The following is a 27,690-nucleotide window of genomic DNA, read 5'->3' on the forward strand; positions in this document are numbered from 1 at the left end:
AAGTTGTACATTGTGCAAGTATGGAAAGAATTCAAAAGAATATAAAGCTTCCACAATTAGTGCCCTCATTTCCCAAACGGTTTTTGAATGTAGTTTGAATAGAAAGGTGATGTAACACAGTAGTAAACATGCCTGTGTCACATCTTTTTTTTGGAACATGTTGAAGGCATCAAATTAAAAATTGGTGAATATGTGTATCATTATGAACATTACATATCTTGTTGTGGTAATGTAGTCAATTGTGATGATATCATAGACCGTAGGTGGAAAAAAATCCCTAAATTCCTCACAATTTGATGTTGACAAATATTGTTCTTAAACTGTTGGACTATTTGCTTACACAGTTGTTCACAAAGGGGTGTTCCTTTAATACCCAATTATGACATTTTCCACTTTCTAACTAACACCTGGGGAATTTCCAAACACAGGATTTGAATATGCATTCTTCGATTTCGACCAGTTTTGTGTTGACCGTTTCAGTTGCAAGCATCAAATTCAAAATGAGAGATTTTTTTGAGGGGGGGGGGGGATTTGAAAATGAAATATTGTGTCTTAGGAGTGTGTTCGATTGAAAACAAGTTGAAAAGAATTTGCAAATAATTGCATTCTGTTTTTAAATGACATTTTATGCACTGTCCCAACTTTGTTGGAATTAGGGTTTATACTTGTTCTCAAAACCATACGGTATTATTTCCATGTACAGTAAGTAATTTTACATAACTGTGAAATCATATTTATTTCATCTATTGTTTTTAACTTCAAATGTAGCCATTTTAAACCCATTACTAATTCATTTCCTAAATTGTTAATTTACCATTTTAATCCAATATTTATATGTGGTTTGCCTAAACATCAGTTATGCTGAACTTTCTATCATATCAAAATGTACAGATATGATATTTACTGGGCAAAACAAGTCCTCAAATTATTAAAACGGCTTGATTTTGGCAAGGCAAGAAAATCGGTGTTGAAAAATGTATACAGCTAATTAATGATCCTTGGGCTATTTTACCAAGAGCACGTCACACACGCGTTATTATGTTATTATGGTACCAGGGAGCTGTTTTAAAATTGTGGGGCGGGTGGCAATGTTTTCAGATTTACTTAGATGTCCCACTGCTCTTTTAATGTGCGTATTGTATTCACCATGCGGGTGTATTTGTCAAGGGCCGTAATACATTTGTGATTACTATCTAACCGTCTGGCCCCAAGCTTAGCCAGTTCACCTTAAAGGTCTGTCACAGAGAAGAAGGATAGGTAATTGATTACTATTCCCTTCTTGTTCCACTTCCTACGATGCACAAGACAGAGTGCTGGTCTTTATCACCACGACAATCATTTACTCAAACCAAACAAGGTGTCATCGACTCCACTTCAAACCTCTACATTTATACTGGTTCCTTTTCACCGTTGTGCCGTAAAAATGATAGGAAGCACAAAGAGTGCACTGCTTGGACACCACCAAATATTGATCTCATCAATACACTTCATCATTACCGTATATAGAAAAGAAGTCCAGAACAAATGGAGTTTGCTGTGTTTGCAGCTTTCTTTGTCCTATCATAGGGTTAAGTGGTTTTAATTGGAAAGAAAAACTGTTATGAGGGCCACATGGCTGCTGTTATGAATTATATGTTTAGTAAACACTATTCACCCGAGGGGGTCAAAAAGCGTTGACACCAGATTTAGAGCCATGCAGCTTTCTTTATGAACATTTTTTTCCTAGCCAAGTTATCCTGCCTGCCTGATATAAATTTTATCACAGCAAGCCAGCCCAATTCCTCCAACTGTAAATATCCTGCACCGGGACATCCCATATATTGAGCTAAATTGGTTTAGCCCAAACTGTGACCTCCCTTGTCTTATAAATTGACTGCTACTATACTCTGTAATGGTCAGAGAACGTGTGCACATAGTAGAACCTCAAAAGTTTAATGCTTCTAAAGTCGTACAATTTAGAAGTTGGTTAAAAAGTGCTCTGAAGTTAAAAGCATGGAAGTTTTGTGTTTTTATGCTTCACTTCACCCGAGTTGCATGCCAGACTTTCGTGTTTGGTGCAAACCAGGCATCGCTCATTACCTGGCCAATATCATCGCGGTGTCCATGTCACTGGTTTGTGAGCACAGAGCGCTATCAGTGAGCTCAAATGAACGCTTATTTGGATGATAGGCACATGACTTTTTTTTACTATGTCATGCGATCTACCAGTAATATTTTTGCGATCGACTGGTTGATTGCGATCGATGTATTGACAACCCTTGAACAACTCTGTGAACGTCCCTAAGAGGCCCAGCTATATCTTAGACCTGAATTTGACTGAACATCTCTGGAGATATCTAAAAATGATTGTGTGCTGACTCTCCACATCCAATCTGGGTTTGAATAGGTACTGCAAGGAAAAATAGGCAAAACTGCCCAATGAGAGTGGTTTTGACTGTGAGACCTGAAGGGTACATCGGTTCAATTAATTATTAAATTAACAATTGTAATGATTAAATTAATAACCAATTGACTCATTAATTGAAGGAGACTCCAATGTAATATTTAAATAAATTTTGAGCTGAGCCTGCGGAGCACCACATCTATGTATGATAACCTTGTTAAATCAGTCATTAAAATGAAGATTGTACCCTTTAACAATTTTGTGAGTTCTTCAGCTTAGAGGTTAATATAAATTGATAAAACACACACTCAGTACACAATCAGGTTTTGATTTTGTGCACGTTTATTTTCTAATCTATTTGGGAAAATCTACTTGGAACTTAAAAGAAGCAAAATTCTAACTACTGTGATAGGAAATAGAAACAAGAACTAAAATGATAAAATAATCAAAGAAATAACAAACAAGAAGAGAGAAGTGGTCTTAAACAAGGTGATGGAACGTCCTAGTCAGGCAAACACAGGACCCAAAATTTAACCTAATTACTTAACCTAATTGGATGCAGCAATTTCTACAATCTGGTTAATGCTTACAAAGTTGCACTTACAGATGGTCTGAGTTGGCCCAAGACGCGGCGAGTTTTTCCTGAGTTGGAGGTTCGAAGCTCAGTTCATTTAAGAAAAGGTTCAGGAGAAAGGCCTCACGGCCTGAATTGCTGAAGCAATCCTTTGGGAGTCGACCTGCGGGCGAGAAAGCCTTTTTAGTTTCGGCTTCAGAGCGCCTTTGTCGTTGCTGCGGGGACAAAAACAGCGTGTTTTGATGGGCCTGCCGTGGAGCGATGGCAAGCCGTGAGGTAGTCGTGTGAAGCAGTCGCGCCAGCCATGTGCTGGCCTTCTCCCAGCAGCTGTGCGAGGTGAAGAAAAAAGGGAAAAAGTAGCAAGGAGAGCGGATGAGCAAGGGTGGAAATTTACCAGCTTTGGAGGGGATTTTGGTAAAGAATCATCAGGTTGCATTTTTGATCCCATGTTAAATGAGATTCTAAGGTCAAAACTCAATCAATGCAAACACGTGCAGTTGGACACATCAAAATAAATTTTACCTAGCTTACAACTGTTAAAACGTGCACACAAATGAATAGTTAAGTGGGGAATATGCCACAAAAATGAAACACCTTCACAATACTTCATGGAGTCAACATTTCAAAAATGGCAACCACGTAACATTTCATAATTCATTGTTCTGTTGCAAAATAAGACACTCAGTCAGGTTTTTGGAAGGGTCTTCTCAATCCAGAGCTGGGTGGGGTTGGCGGTCTGTGGAGGTGAGACAGACCATCTCTTGGTCCCCCAACCCCCACCTTGGCAGGCCTAGGACAAAGAAATGAAATTCCTTTGTCTGTGATAAGGTTGTAAAAGTTCAAACCGGTTACAGACCATATGAACGTATAATTGTCCTATATTGTCACATAGACACAACAAATTGATTGGTAACTGGTTTCAAAATCAAATGCCAGTAAATTGCTTGTTACTATTTATCAATGTATTTATTTTCAATATCTCACATCTCAATGTTATTAAAAGTGATGATATTTTGCAAGAAACATGAAGTTGACACACAAGACTTACCTTCGCGGGCCACATAAAATGATGTCGCAGGCCAGATCTGGCCCCCGGGCCTTGAGTTTGACATCAGTGCTATAGGCTGTAATTGCTGCTGTGAATGCTTAAAGTTATATGCATGTGATTTTCTAGTTTGTTTGTTTTTTTGTAATTAAAAAAAAAGTTTTCATGTTGTCATTATGGGGTGTTGTGTGATCAGTTCAGTTAAAACATTCACATTCAAGAAAGCCTAAAAATATCTAATGCCTTCAGATTGATGCACGTACTGACACATTCAATTATGATTTCATGTTCATGCAGTCGGTGACTAAGACCGTGACTGCATGTCAACACACAAAAGGAAGGAAACACAGCAAGTTCATATTTGCATTGATTGAAGTTATCTACAGAGCGCACGCACACACATACACACACCGACAATAGCTGTCATTGCTGTAGTAAAGCTAAGACCCTTCATCCCCAGTATACGGTTCTGTTTCTGATGATTACACAAGGAACATCCCATGTTTGAACATCAAGCCTATCGTCTCATATCACGTAACCAATGTAAAAGATGAAGACGTGAATGGGTGACTGAGGTGGAGTAGGCCAAAACATTAATACTACTCAGTGGTGCGGTAAATTAATTTTGGATTGCTTCTCTGGGTTTGAACAAAATTGTTGTGTTGAGAGGGGGAAAAAAAGAGATTAAGGTTTTTAATTACCAAGGGTAATTCATTCCATAAAATAAATCCCAGCTGAATTGGTCGCTTCTGAAGTAGAGTTCTGTCAGCCAGCTCATGTGGTTGTGATTAAGAGATGTCACAGGCACACATAGACAGTGCATCATCAGTCATGTACACCACACCACTACCACGTTCTTTTTACCTTATTGTGGTTACATTTCCTTCTTTTTCCAGTCATTAAAGGGAAACAAACAGACAATGGCAGCACTGAATTTAAACCCCTTTTTAATCCATCAAATTTTCAAATTAATGAGCTTTACACAAAATCCACCTTTCCCTTGTTACAATTTGCTAATCCAACACTAAAGCCACAAAAAAATGTGTCTAGGAAATTAAACCAGCCCTATTTGCTCTGTAATTTATTCATAATTGGACATACTGTAATTGAATAGCAATAACTGCTGAATGTGTTCTTTAGTGAGGTTTAGGCAATTAGAGTCGGTATTACTGACAATTACAGATGACTTCTCCTGACATCCTACGATTTGCTGTCACTCCAGGTTCAGATGATTCAACTTGGTCTGAGTACACTCAGCTAACAGTCTCAATCGATGTGAATCATCTTTTAAACAGATCACAGTGTAGCGGGAGTAGATTGGCAAAGAGCGCTCATTCGGAGTTAATTGAAAAACAGACTTCCTAAAGTGTTGCTCCTAGTAGCCAAATTGAAAGAACATTATTAGAATCATGATGTTTTCTTTGAATTTCCCCGAAAAGTGAGGAATAGATCCTAATAAAGATAAAAGCTATTCCTGAAGAATCTGAGCCCTTTAGACAGCTCTTAAGGTGAGATCTGAGAGAAGAGAAGGGAAGAGGACTTTTAAGCAGCTTAGGAGTTCCCTAAGCAGAGGACAAAATGGCCAGATAGGACATGTGTGAAAAGTTTCATATGTTTTCGCGAATGTTAAGACCATCCAAAACAATGTTATTTTCTTGGCAAACAGTGCGCCGCCACGGCAACAGTGTTCATCAAAATAAAAACTTTGCTTTTATTTTTTATCTTGAACATCTTTACATGAAATATTCAGATTCAAGACAGTCAGATAAATCTGTAGGAGCAGTTCTTTAAAATGTGACCTCTATAAAATGCCAAAAATGGGGCCAAATGTGAAAGTAGTTTATTGATTTGAGGTTACAAGTGTAATTTTTATCTTGCTTAAAGGATTAACCAATCACGGCTTTTGAAATGATGACTCATACATAGTAACCACAATTCCTCACGAAAATAGGAGTTTTTGTCCATTCCTTGGTCAGAGTTCTCCAAATCTAATGTTGCATTCGAGGAAGGTCGGACGTCGGATTTATCCCAGTTGGCTTTTCCCAGTTCCGACCTGAAAGTGTTCAAGGCAAGAGTAAACAACCAAAATGGTGGATAGTGATAAATTGTTTTTGTGTTTCGAATAACTATATACATTTAATACTGAATAAAGAGTCAAATGTATTTTTCATAAGCTTGTCATTTTTTTCCATTCACAGCCATTATCGAGTGACATCAGATTGCAGCTGGTTAGTGAAGTCGAGGTCCTTTTTTCCACCCGACTTTGCAGCTTGGACCTTGCTTTGTTGAAATGTGCTTTCCAGGAGACTATTCCTGGTCAGAGGTCAGAAAAGTTTGACTTCCCACCTTCCTCAAATTCTGCATAAGTTCCCTTTGAGACCTTGTCGGTTTATTGTCTTAGCCACGTCTTGTTTGCTGTTGGTGTTGTTTGGACCTTGACTTTTTTGGGAAGGCTAAATTATCTTACATCCATGAACCATACCACAATGGTATCCCCACAAACTATGGTGATCTGTATGCTGTAAATTTGGCATGCACTTGTAATATTTTATCTGAAAAAGTATGACTTATTAGACAGTAAATCCTTTATGGTGTTTTTGCATTCTCGGTCAAAATTGCATTCCATCTCAAATCAGCTATTAGTTTATGTTGTCATTATGTTTAAGCATTCGTCGACTTCTTTGGGACAGCATAATTTTTGATTTGCATTCCTTAAGTCACGCAAACCCCAATGAGTGGGCTTTAACTTGAGATAATTGCCTTTGTGTGTTTGGGCGTATACTTGAACTACACTGGGTGGTTTTTTTTTTCATATCAGAGGGACACGGAGCTGAATTCACTTGTGTGCCAATGTCTTTGTGAGAAGTTAATCGCTTATGGTGGGCTGGGATAGCTCCGTGCCCTTGACATGTGTTTGACAAGAGCTCAATGTGTAAATCCATTAATTACCGCCATCGCTTCTGCTGCTGCTGGAGTCAGAACCCTGGAACTGCTAAAAACAGCACTGGGAATAGTGAGGGCATGGTTGGGTTTACTAGAGCAGTTTGGGTTGATGACCGGTGAGTATAGGAAATTGAAAGGATAGCACCTTGGCAGATGGCAGCCCCTCGGCAGCCCAAATGAAAGACCCGAAAATGGGACCAGGTGTTTTAAAGCGGCTAAACACTTTCTCTTTGTCCTGTACACTGACACACGGTTGCACACACAATCGCAGAGTTTTGGAGTTACCTGCGAGTGATTGGGCTCCTCGGAGGAAGACAAATTAATTCCTCCAAATTAGACATTATTGGTCTGGGAACCACTGATGCAGAGGTGCGTGCAGTTGTATTAGATTATGCACTACACCATTGGTTCTCACCTGTTGTTACACGGAGAACTGCATTTTTCTACTGTACCTAAGTCGTGACCCACTTTAATACATGTTAAGAACAAATAAACATACTGCTCAAAAATAACCATTAAAAACAAATGTGTATCGTATTTTAACTACGCATATTTAGGCGATATGCTCAACATGCGTTTCGGAGCACCTTCTTAAGAAACCAATGACGAACATGACAACTGCAAATACAAAATTTATTCTTAACATTGACGCCTGTAGCAATGAATTAATGCTGTATGTGTGTATTGTTCTAACCCTGCATATTTCCCGACCTGAAACTCTAAAAACAGTTAATTGGGTCAAAAAGGGACCGACCAAACTTTTTGGGTTATTCATTTAACCCAAAAAGTTGGGTCGGATAAATAAATAACCAATAAACAACCCCAAACAATTGAGTTGTTTGTGCGTTATTAATTTATTTGACCCAACCTTTTGGGTTAAATAGCTCAAAAAGTTGGTTGGGATAATTTTTTACCCAATTCAATTGGGTTATTCAATTAACCCAAAAAGTTGAGTGAAATGAATAACCCACAAACAACCCCAAAAAACTGGGTCGCTTTGTGGGTTATTAATTTTATTTGAGCCAACTTTTTTGGTTAAATAACTCAAAAAGTTGGGTCGGATCATTTTTGACTCAATTTAATTAATTAGTTAATTAATTCACCCAAAACGTTGGGTCAAATTAATAACTCACAAAGCAACCTTCCAAAAATTGGGTTGCTTTTCGGTATATTAATTTAATTTGACTGAACTTATAATTAAACAAAAACACACAAAGAAACACAATTTTTCGGGGTTGTTTTGTAGGTTTTTCATTTGACCCAACTTTTTTGGGTTGAAAAACTCAAAAAGTTGGGTCGGTCAATTCTTGACCTAATTTGAGTTATTTTTGACACAACTGTTTTTAGAGTTAAGAGTTGAGAATCACTGTTCTAACAGCTCTGATGGAGGTGTGGCAAAAATGTTCCAGGACTGGTGTCACAAATTATTATATTAATTTTCAATAACATACTACAATCTATGAGTTTTCATCTTCAGCGAGAAATGGCTGCAGTCTACTGAGTCACATACAGTAGTTCGTTGTTGTTTGTATTACACTGCCCTTGGTGGCTAGGGAACATTTATTTATTTACTATTTTTCTTATTTTATATCAAATTAGAAATTGTGTTTGGGATTTTTAATGGCTGTGCCAGATTTGTAGCATTTCCATTCATTCGGAATGGAAGGGTGATTTGAGTTAAAAGAGTTGTCATCTATGAACGTGCTCATGGAATGTTTTCGTTTCATTTTGTTTATTCACACATAGACAAAAAGACAATATAAAAACAGTTGTAACATTAAAGTGTGCGGGAGAGATCAGGAAACCCATATCGGGTTTATAAAAAGATCTCACCTCATACATAATCTTCATATTCAGTATACATATTCAATACAGAAACAAATGTAAAACAGTATATATATATATATATATATATATATATATATATAATACACTTAATACACCAAGAGCATTCAAAAAAAGGACTTTATAAGAATTCCAATACAAAAATAAACTACAATGTATCTATAACCACAACTTTGTTATTAGGTCAATGTACATTATGTTTTAGTGACTTTCGTTTAGTAAACATATTTTAAGTTTGAGTTTGAAGTTAGTTTGACTGAGCGGATATTTGGATATATTTATTCCATTTCTTGGCTTACCTATATCTTATTGAAAACTGACAGAGACCTGTACGGCACAATGGAAGATGTCACATGACCAAACCCAGAAAAAAGTTAAGTCGTGGCAGTCGCTACCTGAGCCGTTTGGCACGGTGATGTCATTTCCAGTCGACTGCAATTCGCAAAATGGTCGCCCCCCTGAGATGGATAAAGACGAGTGGATTTTTCAGCTTAATTCATATTCCACATACGCTATAATAATCAGAATGCTGTCTTTAGACTAGTGGGGTGCGTAGAACATGCAAATGCCTTATCGTAAAGAACATTTTTGACTTGACTTCCTATTTAAGAAACTATTAACTAGTAAGTATCCATTACACACACTTCTCATGTTTCTAAGATTCTCTCGTTTGTCTCTTTGGAGTAGTTTGCTCTAACCTCGGACGTGCTCACACTTAGCTATTCAGACATGGCTGAGGCTCCCCTCCCAACACTTCCAAGAGTGCTAAAGGAAGAGAAGTGCTGCCGTGTACACATCAGAGCGCTCAACCTTAGCCAAACATACCGGACTTAAGGTCCCAATTGGGCCCAACCACTATTCAAATGTCCTAGTGTACACTCGTTGACTCCATTAATGTTGTTGTACTGCTGATTTGACAACACCACATATCTCAAACTACAGCTTCCCTGTTGGCTTTTTTCATAGACATACCCGTTTGACAGATAATTTGTTATGCTCAACAGAGTTGGATACAACCAACAAATGTTTGACATGATGGAGTGCTTGGTTTGTTTAGACGAGCTCAAACCAGGGAGTGAAGTGAGATACGGGAATTTGGAGGCGTGGACAACACATGCCAACACTATCCTCGAAATGTTTTATACTATAATGCCAAGTCGGAGGTTCTGTTCCGTTTTAATGAATTATACATAGTATAACTTTGAAGAGCAAATAAAATAATGTGAAGTGGGATGATATCTCATTGGCTTAAACACTATAAAGCATTTACTGTCTGTGCTGTTGTTAGAGTACTAATAAACACATTTTCTGTAGGGGGTAGAAAAAAAGAATAATTACACAGTGGGGATGCATAAAGGAGTGTTGACACCACTTATAGCCTATTTCAGTGTGTATTTTATGTGTGTTTAGCCAACAAAATGAGCTTTTATTTTAGGTAGAAGCCAGATGTTGATGTCCTTTTGGACTACTCACTTCCCTACTGCCTTCCTGCGCCTGTATACTTCATTAATTAAAAACAATCATTTTTCTCCTCTATTGCCCATCCTCCCTGCTGTCCCCTTTTGTAATTAAATGTTCAAAAATACTACCCCTGTGTGTGTTTGTCTGTGTGACGTGCATAAAAGCAAAGAAAGAGACCTGCTGTGTACAGTTTCATTATGCAGCAGATGCTTCTGTGTTGTCAAGGCCACAAACTCAAACTTAATGAGAAAATAATTGGCTAAACTCAAAATCTTTAGCAGTGAGGGAAATTGGGGGGGGAAATGGTAGGGGGCTGAGAAAATTGTGCTGTTAGGCACCTTGAATCAGATTATTCCAAATCTATGTTTTCTTTGTTTGATTTATAACAATAAAAAACATTGGTTTATCTTCTGTTTCAGTGTGCTCTCCAAGGTCGCAATCCATTATGAGACAACTGATTTGTTACTGCTGGTAAATGCACTGCCTATATTAACTTAAGAGACATATCGTATACTCAGCCTTAACTTTAGTGATATGTCACGGACATATAAGTGTATAAGGGAGTGGAGGAGGAGGATTCCTGAAGGTCTATCATCTTGCTCCTTTTAACTTCTTAACTGTTTAAGTAAGCGTGAAAAGAAGAATACGTCGATAACAACATGTAGACTAGATTTTAGACTTGGTAAAATCAGGTCTTACTTGTGGTATAGTGTGATTTTGTGAAGTAATGTCAGACCAACTAATCAGCCGGCCACAATCATCCATCCATCCATTTTCTTAACCCTTTGTCCACGCAAGTGTCACGGGGCGGCGCTGCATATAAATAAATAAATAATTTCACAAGCAATCCTCAGATGAGCAATGTAACTTGTACGCGGAATTGCTCTGGATGTCATTACTTTACACGCAACTTAAAGTTACAGTTTGTTTTAAAAAGATCAAATGAAAACATAGAAAAACATTCAACTACGAATATGACAAGGATTAACGTCCTTATAACTTCATTAACGGCACCACAATGCATTCTGTGAACAATATACAGGTGTAAAGTATGCAAAATAGGTAGATATAACACGCCTGGAACTCATACGGGCAAAATGTTGCTGCGTTCCATTTGCATTCATGTTATTTTTTTGGGACAATATATTTACAGTTGTACAGATTTAGGGCTGACCCGCAAATAGTGAAAATCTGCATTTAATATACAGCAATTGTTTTTAAATTATATATCATGATTTTACCGATCCGGCCCACATGTGGCCCCTGAGCTAATATGAGTTTGACACCCCTATACTAACAATAGGTATAGTATACTTCATAACTAACTGGACATACTTGTAAATACAGTGTTCCCTTGCTATGTCGCGGTTGATTTTTCATTGGAAATAATTTTGGGGGTGGGGTTACAGTTTACCTACTTACAATAATGTCCTTGAAATTGGGAAAGTTCAGAAACTGCGATGTAAGCTTTGTAAACCTTGTAATGTAATTAAAGCAATGCATTAATATTTAATGTCAAAATAAATGTCATTTATTGGTTAGTTGGGAGTCCATTCATTAACACATTTGCGGCCAAAAACATATAGCTACGTGCTATTTTAAATATTACCATGCTCCCAAAGACGTATTTATACTTTTTTTCAAATGTTTTTTTTATGCTAGAGCATACAGAAGGCTTTGATGCAGCCTCTGAACTGAAGAGAATGCTTGAAAGAATGGTAGTTATTACAAAAACGGCCAGCAGGTAGCAGCAGAGTATAAGAGATCAACCAGGGTTATGTTGCAAAAGCTCTTTCCCCTACTGGTTTAAACAGATTGGTGAATAATGATCAAACTTAGCTATATTCTAATGCTAATTGCTGCAAAATGGAAACAGATAGAAATAGAGACTCTAATCTTTATTTTGGTATGTTTTATGTTTTTATAGCTATATAACACAATATTATGTGGGCCTTGCAAAATCAGTCAAAATCCAGTAAAACAGCCGGGAGCGAAGGGGGTTGCTTCAGTGAAAATGGCTGGGAATGGATGAGTTCATCTTGGACACTCATTTTGACCCACGTGCTTCAATCAGCTTGAGTTCAATCAAATTATACACAATATCTGTAGCACAAAATCTATTTCAATATTCAAGGTTGAATATATGTATACACAATAATTATGTTTGACTATATTCTTGTGTTGTGGCTCGCTCAACTCCAAAATAAAATGAATAGAGTCACGTAGCATTATACAACCAAATGTTTAACACACAATGCAATAAAACTGTTTGTCATTGATTGTTCAAATATGCAGAGTTAGGAGGAAAATATCCAGAACGGCATCATATTAAAAAGGGATATTAAGTGTGATGCTTTCTTACCTTGTAACAATTGAGTTCAGAATTGAAATGTTATTTGCCCAAAGGAATTGTGTGTAAATTGCACAGACCTAAAGACTATAACCAAGGCCTTAAAAGCAGGTTAAAACACTGCAGTTTACTGGAAATCTCCAAATACTATGCATATACTCAACACAGACAGTTTGTGCTATATTGCTCAATTCCCTTCGAAAATACGTGTGAATGCTGACAAATGCTACCATCAATACATCACAGCACATCATAAACCTCAGATAACATGCAAATATGACACCTAGGGGCTGTGAGTAGTTTTTTTTTCCAAACCATTATTTTATTTTCAGCCATATACGTTTTGTAGCAACAGCACCATGCACAGATTTTGAAACAATTTGTTAGCCATGTTTGTGTATTGGTTTGCATGCGTGATGCGACGAGATATTCATTGTAAATGTTGACAATATACTTTTGTTTAAATAAGCTTTTATTTAATCTCTGTATTGACCAATGTGTTTGTTGGACTTTTTTGTTTGTTTTTTCTTACAATAGGATATCACACTGAAATTCCGATATCGTTCCACCCCCTATATATATGCTGTATAGCTAGTGAATGGACTAAATTTGCACAAAAAAGTATGCCCTCTAGGGGCATTACATGGAATGGCGTCACAGCATTGCGGTATTCATTTCTGTTGGGACACTGTGTGAATAATGAGTGAAAGCAGACAAGTTGCACCACCCGTGCCAGAACAAAAAGCTATTTTGCACAAGTGTACGAGCACGTTGTCAGCGTCTTTTACCAAAAGATCATAATAATAATAACCACAAAGAAAATAGATGCCCATTAATAAGAATTAAATGAATTACATCAAAACTCAAAATAGGGGAAAAAGCTAATTTAGTTATCTTTTCTTGAAATCGTTGTCACCCTCAGGATTCACATGACTCAATTGGAAGAAGCATGTTTGATCTCCATCGCATCCTGATATGTACACTGTCAAAAGAACCTCAAGCAAATCCTGAACCGGCAGATGTTCACTCATCTGCATACTCATAAAGCATCTCACTCGCCGTTAGCAGCCTGTTGGGGTAGCGTGCCGTTAGCACAGTCCACTTTGACTCAAGTGTGCCTCACTCGCATTGTTCTTCTTCCGGTGTCCCATAGCGTATGAATGTAAAATGAGAGCATTAGCGCAAAACTGCGTTTAAAAAAATTGAACAATCAATATCAAATCGATTTTCCTTCAAATTCTTTAGAATTTTAAAGGCCTTTTTTTTATCTTACTGTTTTCTTGAAATGTACTGTTTATATGAATTTAAAAGTAGTTTCTTACATTTATGAAAAATCTGACTAATTGCAATTCAGAATCTTTTTAATTTAGATTTACAATTATTGAAATAGAATTATGAAAATATTTTCATCTCATCTTTGCTCAATGTTATTATAACACTTAAGTGATGATTACACGCGTTACTTTCATTGATAAACTACATCATTTAACCAATTACTGCCTCTGCAAAATTGTATTTGGAATTTAATGTCTGTAGAGTTTTTATCATATTCTTGATATTTAAGAAGAATTGATGTTCCATAATTAATCAATATTGGAGTGAATTGAATCGAAAAAAATCTAAAGCATATCGAACTGAACTCTTGTGAATCAAAATCAAATCGATTGAGGAAATTAGAATCAATGCCCAGCCTTACAATAAAGGGGGAAAAAATGACCACATGAAATCACATTCACAGAATGCTGACAAAAGGAACTTGTGAAAAAAGGCACAAAATTGACAATATTAAATCAATACAACTGGCCATAAATAAATAAATACTGAAATGAGAAGCACTCTTGAACATCACACTTGAATATAAATGGAACATTTCAATAATAATTAGGGATGGGGGAGTACCGATACCTGGCGATCGGTACTTGTGACAACAGCCGATACCAGTATGGCGAATAGAGGAATAGAAAATTGACATTACTTTCATATAATTGTAAGGAAAAATGCTATATCGTGATGTATAGGTCTTTTTTTTTATTATCTCTTTTTTTGTATTATTTTATGTATGAAAAGTACTAGTATCGGTACTTGATTTTGGTATCAGTGACTACTAAAGAGTCAAGTACTCATGCTGGTATCTGTCTGGGGGGAAAAAAAGTGGTGGTCCCAAATAATAATCAAAATGGTAATGATAATAAAACATTACATTTTAAGTTACAAGATGCTTTATAGAAGAAGAAAAAAGTGATCATTCAATGGAGAAAAAAAGTCAACTAAAACAAATTTCAAAACTTTTGGGAGATCTTCACGATGGCCATGTTTTCCAAACACTCAGCTTTCAGCGAAGTACAATTCAGCGTGCATGTGGAGCAAAGCACAAAAAAATGGATCCCCATATTGAAAACATGAAAAACCATCATCTGCTTTAAAATACCGCTGTCTGTGTGGACATGGCCTTTTAACTTACTGTCTTGGTGCATGTGTTGTAATAAGATGAAGTAGTCTACACTGTGTGTGTATGTATGCCGTGTGTGTCAGCATAAAAGAAAACATAGATACAGGCCTATCCAGTATAAATATTTGCAGAAGAAATGAGGTGGCTGGGCCAAGCCAACCGCTAGAATATTAACTAGTGACAGAGACCGAGGCTGTCAGTCTCAGCTTTCTCCAACATCAACTTCTCCGAGCTTTGTCTTTGGTCCTTCATACTCGAGCACCTTTCCCTGTGTCTCACCTTGGCCACTCCTTCTTCTCTTGACTTTCCACCAAGTCTTAGATCTAGTTCACCGTATCTCTCGCCCCACCCTTCCCATTAATCTTATTGTTAGTCTTACAGAGAAGCAGCTTTTAATCATTTCTGCATTTTTTTTTTGTCATTATTAGTTTTCCCCCTAGAGATATAACCACAGGATTGAGTCAGAGATGAGAAGGGGGTGGAACATACGGATTGTATTAATGTTTCATATAACCCTGGTGCAGGAAAAAGACTTGATGATTATTTCATGTTGTTATCTCTTTGTTTTCTTTTTCTTTTTCCTTCACCTTTTTAGGTATCTAATGTCAAGGAATTGGTCAACAGTAATTGTCACACTGACAGCTGCCATCAGAGAGAGGGCTCCTGTCAAGACAGATGTGACTACACGCACGCACGCACGCACGCACGCACACACACACAACACAAAGGAACCCTCAGGTCAAGTCTACTTTTGCCACCTTGCCACTTGTTAAAGAGGCGGTGAGGGGTGCCATCAGAAAAAGGAGTCCTATTGAGTCTTTTGGCCTGTGGAGGCAGCTGATGGTTATTGACAGGCCATGCCAAAAAAATGTGTGTACTGAAAAAGAAAAAAGAGGGAATAAAACACTATTAACTCATTCACTGCTATTGACGCCTATAAACGTAAAAAAATTAATTTGAACTATTTCTATTAGTTTAAAAAAAAATCCACTTTTGTTAACAAGAGTATGAAAATCTAGACATATTTTTAAGAATCTTTTTTTATAAAAAAAAAAAAGATTATTAAAAATAATCTCTCTCAGTAAATAGCGATTAGAGCCATAGCATTGGTCGCTGATTTATCAACTGTTTAACCTATTTTCTAGGTCACACTGATTGTTTTCTAATTCACTCGCATTGACGCACTGTCCTCCAGCAAGGGGCGGCACCCAAACTTGACGTCACGCGAGACGGGTGAAGCAGTGGGCCGTAGCTTGCTTCAATGGACGTCACTGATGATGTTCAAACCACTTCACTGCTTCATTCCGACCGAGTCAGCTGAATGCTTCGTGTTGACAGGCGGAGCTTTGAAACTTTGGCGCGAGACTGAGAGTGCATTTAACTCATTCACTCCCAGCCATTTTCACTGAAGCAACCCCCTTCGCTCCCGGCTGTTTTACTGGATTTTGACAGATTTTGCAAGGCCCTATTGTTATAAAAACATGGAACCTACCAAAAAAAAAGATTAGAGTCTCTTCTTTCATTAGGAAAAAAAAGTATATTTGTATCTGTTTCCGTTTTGCAGCAATTAGCATTAGAATATAGCTAATTGTCATCATTATTCACAAATCTGTTTAAATGAGCTTTGTGCAACATGGCCCTGGTTGATCTCTTATATTTTGCTGCCACCTGTTGGCTCTTTTTTTGTAAGAACTACCATTGCTTCAACCATTCTCTTCAGTTCAGAGGCTGCATAAAAGCCTATGCTCTTGCATAAAACACGTATAAATATGTCTTTGGGAGCATGGTAATATTTAAAATAACGTATTTATACGTTTTTGGGAGTAAATGAGTTCAGCAGGCTGAAACATTGCATCATGTCCCCGTTCTACACGTATTGTACGAATAGCCGCTGCTTGTTGTTTGACATTTCGGAAGTTTGGGACTTTTTGACTGATGGAAACATCCAGGAAGCGTTCTAAAATGTTGGTACGACAAACTAAGGTAAAATACGCTCACTTTCCGTGTTTATTTTGTATTTATTGTCAGATTCAGCGGAGCTTTTAATGCTACATGCTCATGCAAAGTTATGATTAGTGTTCATATTATGCATCATCTTTGCAGCTGTACTGAAATCAAATTCCCACGTTGCTAAATTATTAGGACAACTAAGACTGCGTTCACACTGAAGCTCAATTCAGATTTTTTCAGCAGTATCTGATTTTTTCATGCAGTGTGAACGGCAAATTCCGATTTTTTCACACCCGACCTGGGCCTCTTTTGTATGTGGATATAAATTGGATATGTATGCGATGGGTCTGCACTGTGAACGCTCATCCGCACGCATCCAATTCTTACGTCATCAAAAATTTCATATGCGTTCTGCACGGGCAGGAGAGAGTGCTTGGAAGGGAGACTACTGACACATCTGTGACTATATACAAAGCTGTTTTGAGTAACAGTGTTACATTTTTATTTAATCACACTTGAAACATGAAGCATAACGTTGACATGTGTGCCGATAGTAGAAATTCAGCCCTGCAGACGGTTCACCACGAACGGCGATGATGCGACGTCATCTTTGGTAGACTACTCAATGAAATAAGGAGGTCGAGGTGTGTCCCCTCATTTCCCCCAAATATTTATATTACCTATTTCAACCTCGCTACTCTGGCGACATGAGATGGAAAAAATAAGTCCCACTGATTTCTGTTGCTGTTCGTAAACACCAATTTCAAAACTGACGCACGATTTGCATATGACACTGATAAAAGTCGCTTGCCTCCGCGGCTTGGCAGGTTGCTAGTTACTTGTTAAAAAAAAAGAAGAAAAAAAAAAGTAGTTACTAATGTAATCCAAGTACCACATTATTAAAGTAATGTAACTTGATTACTTTCAATTATTTGGCAATTACTCCAAAACAAATAGCTACTTGTTTTTTTATGTAATAGCAATGCAATCCTAGTACCACATTATTAACTCATTCACTGCCATTGACGGCTATAGACGTCAAAAATTCATTTGAACTATTTCTATTAGTTTCCCATTTTTTTCCACTTTTGTTGACAAGAGTATGAAAACCTAGAAAACATTTTTTATTGTACATTTAGAACAGACATAACATTTGTCATTAATCATGAGTTAAATAGTGAAGTTGTGATTAATTACAATAAAACAATTTAATCACCTGAAGCCCCTAATAAAAAATTAAAATAAAAGTAAAAAATTAGGGGCGTCAGACGATTAAAATTTGTAATTGTAATTAATTGCATGACTTCAATAGTTAACTCACGATTAACCACAAATTTTATATATGTTCTAAATGTACAATAAAAAAAAAAAAAATTCTAGGTTTTTATACTCTTGTTAACAAAAGTGGGAAAAAATATGAAACTAATAGAAATAGTTCAAATGAATTTTTGACGTCTATACCCGTTAATGGCAGTGAATGAGTTAAAGTAATGCAACTTAATTATTTTAAATTGCTTTTGGATTACTGTATTCCAAAACCAAATATGTTAATGAAGACAAAATAAATGTAATATTTATACAATATTTATTTTTATATACTTGTTTGTTTGTTTGTTTGTTTGTTTGTTTGTTTGTTTGTTTGTTTGTTTGTTTGTTTGTTTGTTTGTTTGTTTGTTTGTTTGTTTGTTTGTTTGTTTGTTTTATGAATGTTTAATAATACGCATGGTTTAGAACAAAGAAAGAAACCGGAGCACCAAAGATTAAAATCATAAAGCTCAAAACTGTTAGGCTGGTGTGCTAACCACTTGTTCGTGGTGCGATGGATGGATGGTCAGACACACTTTTTTTCACACTTAAACCATGTCACATACCTATGTTACACATATATAAGATCAAGCTGGATTTTGATGACATAGGACCTTTCAGGCTTTAACCTAATTCAAATGAATTGTCAAACAAATTTCAGATCTCCGGATAGTGACAGTGCCCGTTTCTGACTCATTTTGACATTCATTCTTTAGAATCGTGACTTTGTTATTGTAATATCACCAATAATACTATTGTACACAGTTTAATGTATTCTATATTTGTCTTTTTAGATCATCTTAAAAACCCCAACAAAGAATGAGCAGCATTGTTGTGGCTGCAGACGTGAGCGTGCAGCTTTGCTGACGCAGCCACCACTGCCCCATCATTGATTGGCAAGAGTGGAGGATCACAGGGCTTAATCTGCTGAAGCAGGGCACATACTCAATACATCACATCTGCGGGGGTGTCATCTTTGATTCCTCGTTCATGTCTGGTGAGTGTGTTCAACACCGGCTATGGAGCAACGGTGTTAAAAATAAACAGCGTTGCAAATAGTAACACATTTTTCAGTGACGAGTTACCGCTGTTGTCCAAAAAATAATAATAATTTGTTTATTGAAACGGTTTTCCTCAGACCAAATAGATCTCTAAAGAGGTGGGGGGTTTTCAACCTCGCTTCCTCATGAGGATGCATGAGGCAACCACATAAATGATGATGATTGTCTGAGACAGTGTTATATTTCATTGTAAGCCAGTCAGAGGAAGACTTTAAGCAGACAAACAAATGGAAACAAGCATAGTCGCACACACAGGGACAAATGTAAGTAAATGATCAACAACAGATTTGGAGAAGTATAGCCATAGTAAATGAAATTAAAGGTCATAGTTGATGTTAAATGTGCAGTATGCCTTGGACAATAGTGCTTCTCTTTGTCAAAGTCAAGAGATACCAACCTAAGGAAACGTCTTTCAAATTCAATGCCACATATTATACAAGAATTTAATGGTCATGAACATCGATGGAGATAGACAGTGCCAAGCAAAACAACAAAATCTTAATTTTTCGACCCGCTCGTTTTTATTCTCAGGCCAAGCTTACAAACTAGAAGTCAGGTATGTTGTGGAAGACATGCTGCCATTATCATCAGTTAAGTCTGAGCCTTTCAAAGCATTAGTTGCCAAAACAAAACATGTAAACAGACATTTTCAAAGTTACTCAAGCATAACTTCTTTTTTATGTATTAATATTTTATGTATAATTAATTATATAGCCAGTTGGGGCCTGTTTAGTTGCAATAGATATCAAATGTTCTAATACATGACTTTTGATCGGTGGCTCGGCTGGCTTTGTCCCGCAGCAGCATATACTATAATATATCATATATAACTATAATAGTTTATATAATAATATAATATAATATTTAATATACTATAATAGTTTAGTGTGTACATTGTTTCTGTTAGGAATTAATTGGGTTTGCTTGTTTGTTTTGGGATTCACCGTGATTAATTGAACATACACATGAATTTAAAGTTCTGTTGAATGTATGCGGAGCCCACATCATTTTATTATTTAAAATCTACAGTTTATGAAAGTAACACAATAGTTACTTTCTGTTGTGACTAATTTATTTTATCATTTTTAACTTAGTAACTTATTCATTTAATTTTGTGGAGAGGTCATGTGCGTCGATCTGGAGGAGAGAATGGGAAGACAGTCACTAGTGAAATATCTGACTCCAATCCCATGATGATTAATTAATGGGACCCAGATTTTGGTGTATTATTACTTTCATAAAGTAACATTGAACACACATGCACACAAAAATATTTGCTATTGCTAAGAATGATCAGAAGTGTAAACAATGATACTAATTTCAGGGCGTTCCTGATCAGTATCACAACCTAGTTTTGAGAACTGTTATTGACATTAGCAACATTATAGGTACACTTATAGGGCTATATCAACAATTTACTTTTAAAGATGCATCTCTATTTGAATTTTCTCCGTCAGAAAGGTATTATTTCAAACAATATGTTTATATTGTGATTTCAGTTTGCACAGGATTTATTTACGGCTGAATATTTGAATGGGAATTCCAGGTGTTGTTGAAAACCTGAAAGAGAAGGGGGTAGTATTCAATCTTTAATACCTAATAAACCATCATGAACCAAGACTATTTATGTTTCTATATACCAAGGTACACAATGTGCTATGAAATATTAATGTCTCATTGCGCTGGTGTCCCGTATAGGCTGATTATTTAGAGCCGGCCTCCCATCGGCATATGCTAATAAATAGACAATGCTGGCATGTCTGTAGCAGCCCCTTCAATGTGCTTACTGAATTAAAAATTGATATTGCTTGTGGCCCTCACATATAGACGCACGTACCCAACATCTTTATAGCTATATTTATTGAGTACCCACAAGTCACTTGAGAATGGGGTGACGGGCTTGAGCCAAAGCAGGAAGAAGGATGACAAACGCTGTTATTTAGAAAATGAATGGCAAAAGACATGACCCTGAGACTGCTTGGATGAGGCTTTGTGATTGCCATGGTAATGCATGGCTATAGGCTGCATTGTTCACACAAACACACACAGTGTATGTATGTATATATAGATAGATAGAGAGAGAGAGAGATATCAAACTATAAACAATTTTAATCAGATTGATCACATTTTAGAATTTTGGTTAATCACGATTAATCGCTTAATAAAAAAAAATAACTTTTTAATCACAATTTTTCCCTCGCCAAATTTGAAGAGCAGCGGTTATGTGTTAATTCTTTTGACATTTAATATTATGAGGACGTCTTCAACATTTTTTGACCCACTGCACACGCTCATCCTCCTCTTTTTCTAATCAGTTAATTACTTTCATAATTTAAAATGGAAAAAAATGACCCCAATATTTTGACATGAACAAATATTCTAAATGTGATACGCAAACATTTATTAAATGCTTTACTTAAATGCACGTAATTATGTTTATTGCTAAAACACAATCTCTGTGCTACCTTAAACGTAGCCATCCACTGTCACGCTAAAGGATAATCTATGGTCAAAATTAATAGTGCAATTAATCTGCGTTAATTCATGATTAATGCGATCATTTTGTGTGATTAATTAATCAGTTAATGCTTTAACTTTGACAGCATTATATATGTGTATATATATATATATATATATATATATATATATATATATATATATATATATATATATATATACAATGCTGTCAAAGTTTTAAAAAACAAACTTTTTTTTTACTTCATGTTGCATGGTTTTATATATATTTGTGTTTCATCTGGTAACAGTCAGTTTGAAAAAAAAAAAGAAAAGATGCCTGATACATTTTATTAGCAAACATTTCTGAAATTTGCACCAACTTATAATAAATACAGTAATTGTGAACAGACCTTTGTGGTGTCAAGTATACAATTACAGTTAATAAAAAGCTTTACTAACATAAATTCATACATCATAATTTCGACACAACTATTAGTAGAACACAATCTTGTGTTCATTACAAATAGCGTTATTGACGCTGTTACAATAGCTAAATGTTCATATTTGGAGTGCAAATAGTGAACTTGCAAATATCTAGACTTAAAGGAGAATCTCAGCACAGCCTTGCGTCTGCCTCACATTAAGCAGCCAAGTCTGCCATCACGTGGTGTGAAGGTGTAATGGCTTCAAGCCTCAGTTTCCACTGGGCCAAGTTGACGTGGAAGCAGGGGTGTCAAACTCGTCCTCATCGCGGAAAGTTCCCCCCGAGGGTCGTTAAAATATAATATAATCACCTCATCATATCATAAACATAATTTCCCCTGCATTTCAATCTTATTATATAATTTAACCAAAATAAACATGGATTTGAAATCAGAATTAATGGCAAATGGAGACAACAAATAAATTTAAATGTTTTTGTTCAATATGTTGATAAATGATTTGGTGAAGAAAAGAGTGCTTGTAATATTTGTAAAAGGTCAAATAAAAATAACAATTTAGGCAAAGATTTTCTGCCAAAATGAAAGAACAAATCCAATTTGCAAGACAAATGAAAAAGGCCCACTTATACTTAACATATAAAACAATATGGTGGGCTGACACTGGCCTTAAGTTTGAAATTAAAGAAAGCTTTCTACTACTACTACTACTATTACTACTCTTATATGGGACCAAAGCAGATGGCTCAATGCAAATGTAATGATTTTATTCCATTCTCCCATAACTGAAATTGAAATGAGTGTGAGAAATGCCATAAAACAAGTGCAAAGTAATGTTCTGTTATATAGTGCTGTTGGTAGATTTTTCACATTTATTGTCCGGCTATTCAAAATAAATGGAGTGTGGACTTTCTCCATAGATAGGGAGTTTTTAATGCTGCTAATGTTTGTGATAGCATTAAGTATTAGACACATTTTGTTATTCAACAATATTTTTCATTTAAAATAACAAATGCAAAGCTATTCCCCCTGTGTTTTCTATTGTAAAGACATAATACACTTACTGGCTGGCTGTTATTTATTAACTATATTCATCACTGGTAATGTGAAACTTCTTGGTCAGTTTTAACTAACATTGTGAGCGAGGTATAAATCTTCAAATACCTCTTTGTGTTACTGTGATCATTGATTATGGTGCTGGAGACTCAAAATCAAACACTGTTATCTGTGTATGCAACATCTCATTGAGTCTAATCAGAGAAAGTGTTTTCTTTCTTCCTTTTAGCGCATTTGTATCTGTATATTTTACTTCATGTATTTTTATATACAGTATTAACAGGTGAATTTTCCTTATTTTATCCCTTGTGTAAATCATTGAATTGCATCATTGTATGAAATTGATTAAATACAGTAAATAATTCAGCCTCATCAGTGAGAATTAAATTGCTTATTACCTTCATGAAAAAAAAGTTATTATCGGTATACAGTTTGTTTGTTAGTGGGATTATGCAAAACAAAAAAACAAAAACAAAACTCCTGAACTACAATGCATTAAACATTATGAGTTAGTGGAGCATAAGCCAAATAACAAATGAATAAATATGGGTAAAACTATGGATACATTTAGTTGTTTTTTTTTCTCTTTATTTCTGTTCACTTTTGTCACTCATATTTTTGACTTTTTCCTTGTTTCCACTGAATAATAAGTTAATATGAGCCTAAAGATAAAGCATTTGGCTCTTATCCAAATTAGGACCGTTTGACTTGGCTGAGGTCTGCACTTTACTGAGCGACATGAAAAAAAAATGTTGTCATGTTATTGTTCACTTATAAGTCCAAGTTTTTGTGTCTAGAAGAAAGTTTTTACTGTTATGTCAGTCTCCCTACAGCACATGTACGATATCTTATAAGCACATGTTCCAAAAGTATAGCCATTAAAATGAGATTAAGAACCGGCCCAATATTATAATATGTTTAATTTCAGTTAAATTTTAAGTTTATTTGTATACCCTTGGTTCAGGCTCACAAACAAACCAACAAGTTCTAATTTAGTTCACAGGGTGCCATACAGGGAAGCCAACATTTGTTGACTGATTCCATCTAATGGCCTATTTTTAATCAGTTAAAATGGACCAATATACATTCTATCTAAACTCTAGAGCAATAATGAGGATAAACTGAACAAGTTCGATTTTACCATTAAACTAATACCATTAGTAATATAACACCATTAAAATGAGGCCACTGTGCAAGCTACAGCTTATCTTTGGGTTTAATCAGATGTCCGTTGAATATGATGTAAGTATCAAACTCGTCACTGAAGATGGCATTTTCCCGTTCGCCTTTATACAGTCTGACCCAGACTTGATCACCTCCTTCAAGTTCCAACATCAGACTTTGGCTTTGCATGATGGAGCGGTCACTGGGTTGCGCATAGAGGACCACAACCTCCTTTTCATTGTGCATCACATGAAGGTAAGTCTCCTTTTGGTTCCATGTGTGCACATTCAGGCTGAAGTAGTAGATCCCTGGAACGTAACAGTAAAACTTACCTGAAAACATGTTGAAGTGGCCGTAAAGATTTACTATCTCTGTGTCGAATGTCAGTGTTTGGTAATAGTGGTTGGAGTGCAAGCCCTTCTTGCGTGCCACAGAGAAGGCGGCAAAGTAGGACTTGCAGGGCTCCCCCGGAATACCCATGCTGCCTTTGCTTCCTTTTGTCCCACTAGATCCTGGTAGGCCCATCTGACCTGTTCTGCCTGGTTTACCATAAGATCCCCTTCCACCAACCTCACCTTTCTCACCTATAAGAGAGAACGAAACAAGGCAATTGCCCTACAACAATACTTTTTTTAAAGTGCAGACTTAGATTATAATCGGAAAACTGTATTTTGAGTACAAGCAGTATTTACACTCACCCAATCACAGCTCAGCTTCAGAAAACAGGTGAGCTGTGATTGGTCGTTGCCTGAACCCTGAGCAACATTGATGTCATCTTCAGTCGACGACAAGTGGCAAAATGGCCGCCCCCTGAGATGGATAAAATGGCTGGATTTTGCTGCTTAACTCATATTCCACTAACTAGTGGGTCTGCATAGAGCATATTATTGTTTAAAAAAAAAAAAAAAAACAATCATAAAATGGGTTGGCTTCCCCTTTTTTTTCTTTTTTTTTTGTTTAAGAAAATACCAAATGCTAAGAATTTATATTAAAAAAAAACAAAATAAGGGGAAAAAAGCTAAATAGGAAAGGCTTGTCTAGAAGGCAACGGAAAAAGCTCTAACTGTTACAATCCAAAGAAATAACAATAAACACAAAAGATCAATTTCTTATTTGGGGAAATATATTTCAAATGATAAAAAACTTATCATCAAAAATTATGCTTTTGCATACCTTTTCATTTTACACCGTGGTTCATTCTTTTTTGGTATGCGTATATTTTGCCCATTATAAACTGAAAGTTATTGATTTCAAGAGCAAAGAAGCTATATATACAACATGAATAACAAGCATGTTTCCTGTCTGTATTAAACGATGATTAGCAGTTAAATCAAGCAAAAAGTCTAGTTTTGATTCTTTGAGAGTAAAAATTATGTGGTTGACTTCTCACAAAGAATTGTCAAATATATTGTGTTTCTGTGCATACATTGATACAGTCAGTAGATAACTGCAGTAAGATTGTTTCTGTTGTGATCTTACCTTTGAGTATGGTAATATTAATTTGAGGTGCAATCTTGTACTGAGGGTATTGCTGGCTGGCATACTCTTCCGGGTCGCAGCATCGGCGACACTCTCTGCTCCTTCACATATACAGTCAACAATTAGACTAGTTATAGACATATTGCAATTGGCTTCTTATTACAAACATCCATCAAAAGAGAAGTTATTTAATACAGAGGACTTCATAAAATCTAACTTTTTCTCCCCAGAGCTGATGTTTACGACTGATGGCTGAAATGCCCTTGTGCTTAAATTGTGTGTAAAATTAGTATTTATATCCCTGTTACAAACAGAACACACAATGAACCCAGTTAGGCTAGATGTGCACCTGGCATCACGATTGTAGTGCTGATCCGTGTGGTCCCTTCTGATCTCTGGATCTTTCATCCCATGTTGAGGCGTTTGGTAGATAATGGCCGGACAAAGCCAGAACAGCATCATCCAAACAATGGAACGTGTCAACTGCAATATACAAGGAAAAGTAATGGTAATTTTAGTGGGAATCAAGGGAGGAAAATTGTGTAGTTTGGTACCGCACTTTTGTCCTAACCCAACGTACGAGACCTGGCCTAAAAATTCTCAGGAAGGATAAATCACTTTTGCCTCATAAAACACAAGATCATAGTATAACAAAAATGCCATACCCATTGTGATAAATGTTAGAAAGCGGTAAGTGGACAAACACCTGTATTTAATATGATGCATATTCAATTGTAGAGGCAGAACTAATGATGTGCCTGATGTTGATGCATGCTCAGACAAGTTATCCCTTTTGTATGGCATGAACCAGAAGACTGGGAAGACAAATTATTGTGATATTGCAGAGCATTCAAGGTCACTTCATTCTGTCTAAGAAAGTTGGTGTGGATTTTTTAAGTTTTGGAGTATTTCACACTCAAGGACATGAGCACAATTGTGTTTTCTTCAGTTGCTTTTGACTTACACACTTGTTTTTGTGTCAATCACAGCCTTATTGCAGTATCAAAGTTATTTGCAAGAAGCAAAATCTTACTTTTGATGCCATCACACGTTATATTCCTCTAGAGTGGGAAAAAAAACATTTATTTTCCTTTTGTTCCTCTCCTACTCTTCTATAAGCAAGGTTCCTTTCTTGTTTTTTGTTTTGCGTATCTTTCTCCTTAGATCACTCTTTGCTCTTCAAAACACAGAGCACAGACAGTGGCTGCCAGAAAGACCTGCCCCTAAAAACAAGTGAAGGAGACTAAAAGGGGAGGAGGAACAGTGCATACAAGTGGCGAACTGAGTGAGTGGAAGAGAGAAAAGCATAGTTCATGGTTGTAAGGAGGAGGAGCTTTGACAGCTGAGATCCAAAGGGGAAATGGCATAAGCAGAGAAAAACACGGAAGAAGAACATAAGGAAGAGTTTGGGGCAACAAAAGCATTGTGACTATCTACTCCTTAGTTCCAGGTTCTTTAAACACAATAAAAGGACATTTTCTCTCAAATGTGCAAATATATACATGTTTATATACTGTTTTTTTTTTTTTTTAAAGGGACATTCAGTGATCCCTAGCGCCATCTCGTGGTCAAAGAATAGCATTAGAAGCATGCAGGAACACGCACACTACGATGTCTTAGAGAGACCATATTTAGCAAGCCTACCACCAATTCTTATTTTGCATGAGAAAACGAGCATCTCGGCGAGCGGCGGCGATTTGGCAGCCGTTGTGAAGCCTGGCGAGCAAC

At 36.4% G+C, this 27,690-nt stretch overlaps 1 protein-coding gene across 1 annotated transcript; it reads right to left on the reverse strand.

Annotated features, from left to right (window-relative positions):
- Positions 1 to 22,157: 22,157 nt before the first annotated feature.
- c1qtnf1 (C1q and TNF related 1) lies at positions 22,158 to 27,178 on the reverse strand. The gene is made up of 4 exons (XM_086064537.1): positions 26,996 to 27,178; positions 26,312 to 26,445; positions 25,963 to 26,063; positions 22,158 to 25,067 (listed from the first exon to the last, which is right to left on the reverse strand). The coding sequence occupies exons 1-4, from the start codon at positions 27,005 to 27,007 to the stop codon at positions 24,517 to 24,519; spliced, it is 798 nt and encodes a 265-aa protein (XP_085920663.1). The 5' UTR covers positions 27,008 to 27,178; the 3' UTR covers positions 22,158 to 24,516.
- Positions 27,179 to 27,690: the final 512 nt, after the last annotated feature.

The sequence above is a fragment of the Leptonotus elevatus genome, chromosome 20, assembly GCF_054856555.1.
Source record: "Leptonotus elevatus isolate MCC_2025b chromosome 20, RoL_Lele_1.0, whole genome shotgun sequence".
Lineage (NCBI taxonomy): Eukaryota > Metazoa > Chordata > Actinopteri > Syngnathiformes > Syngnathidae > Leptonotus > Leptonotus elevatus.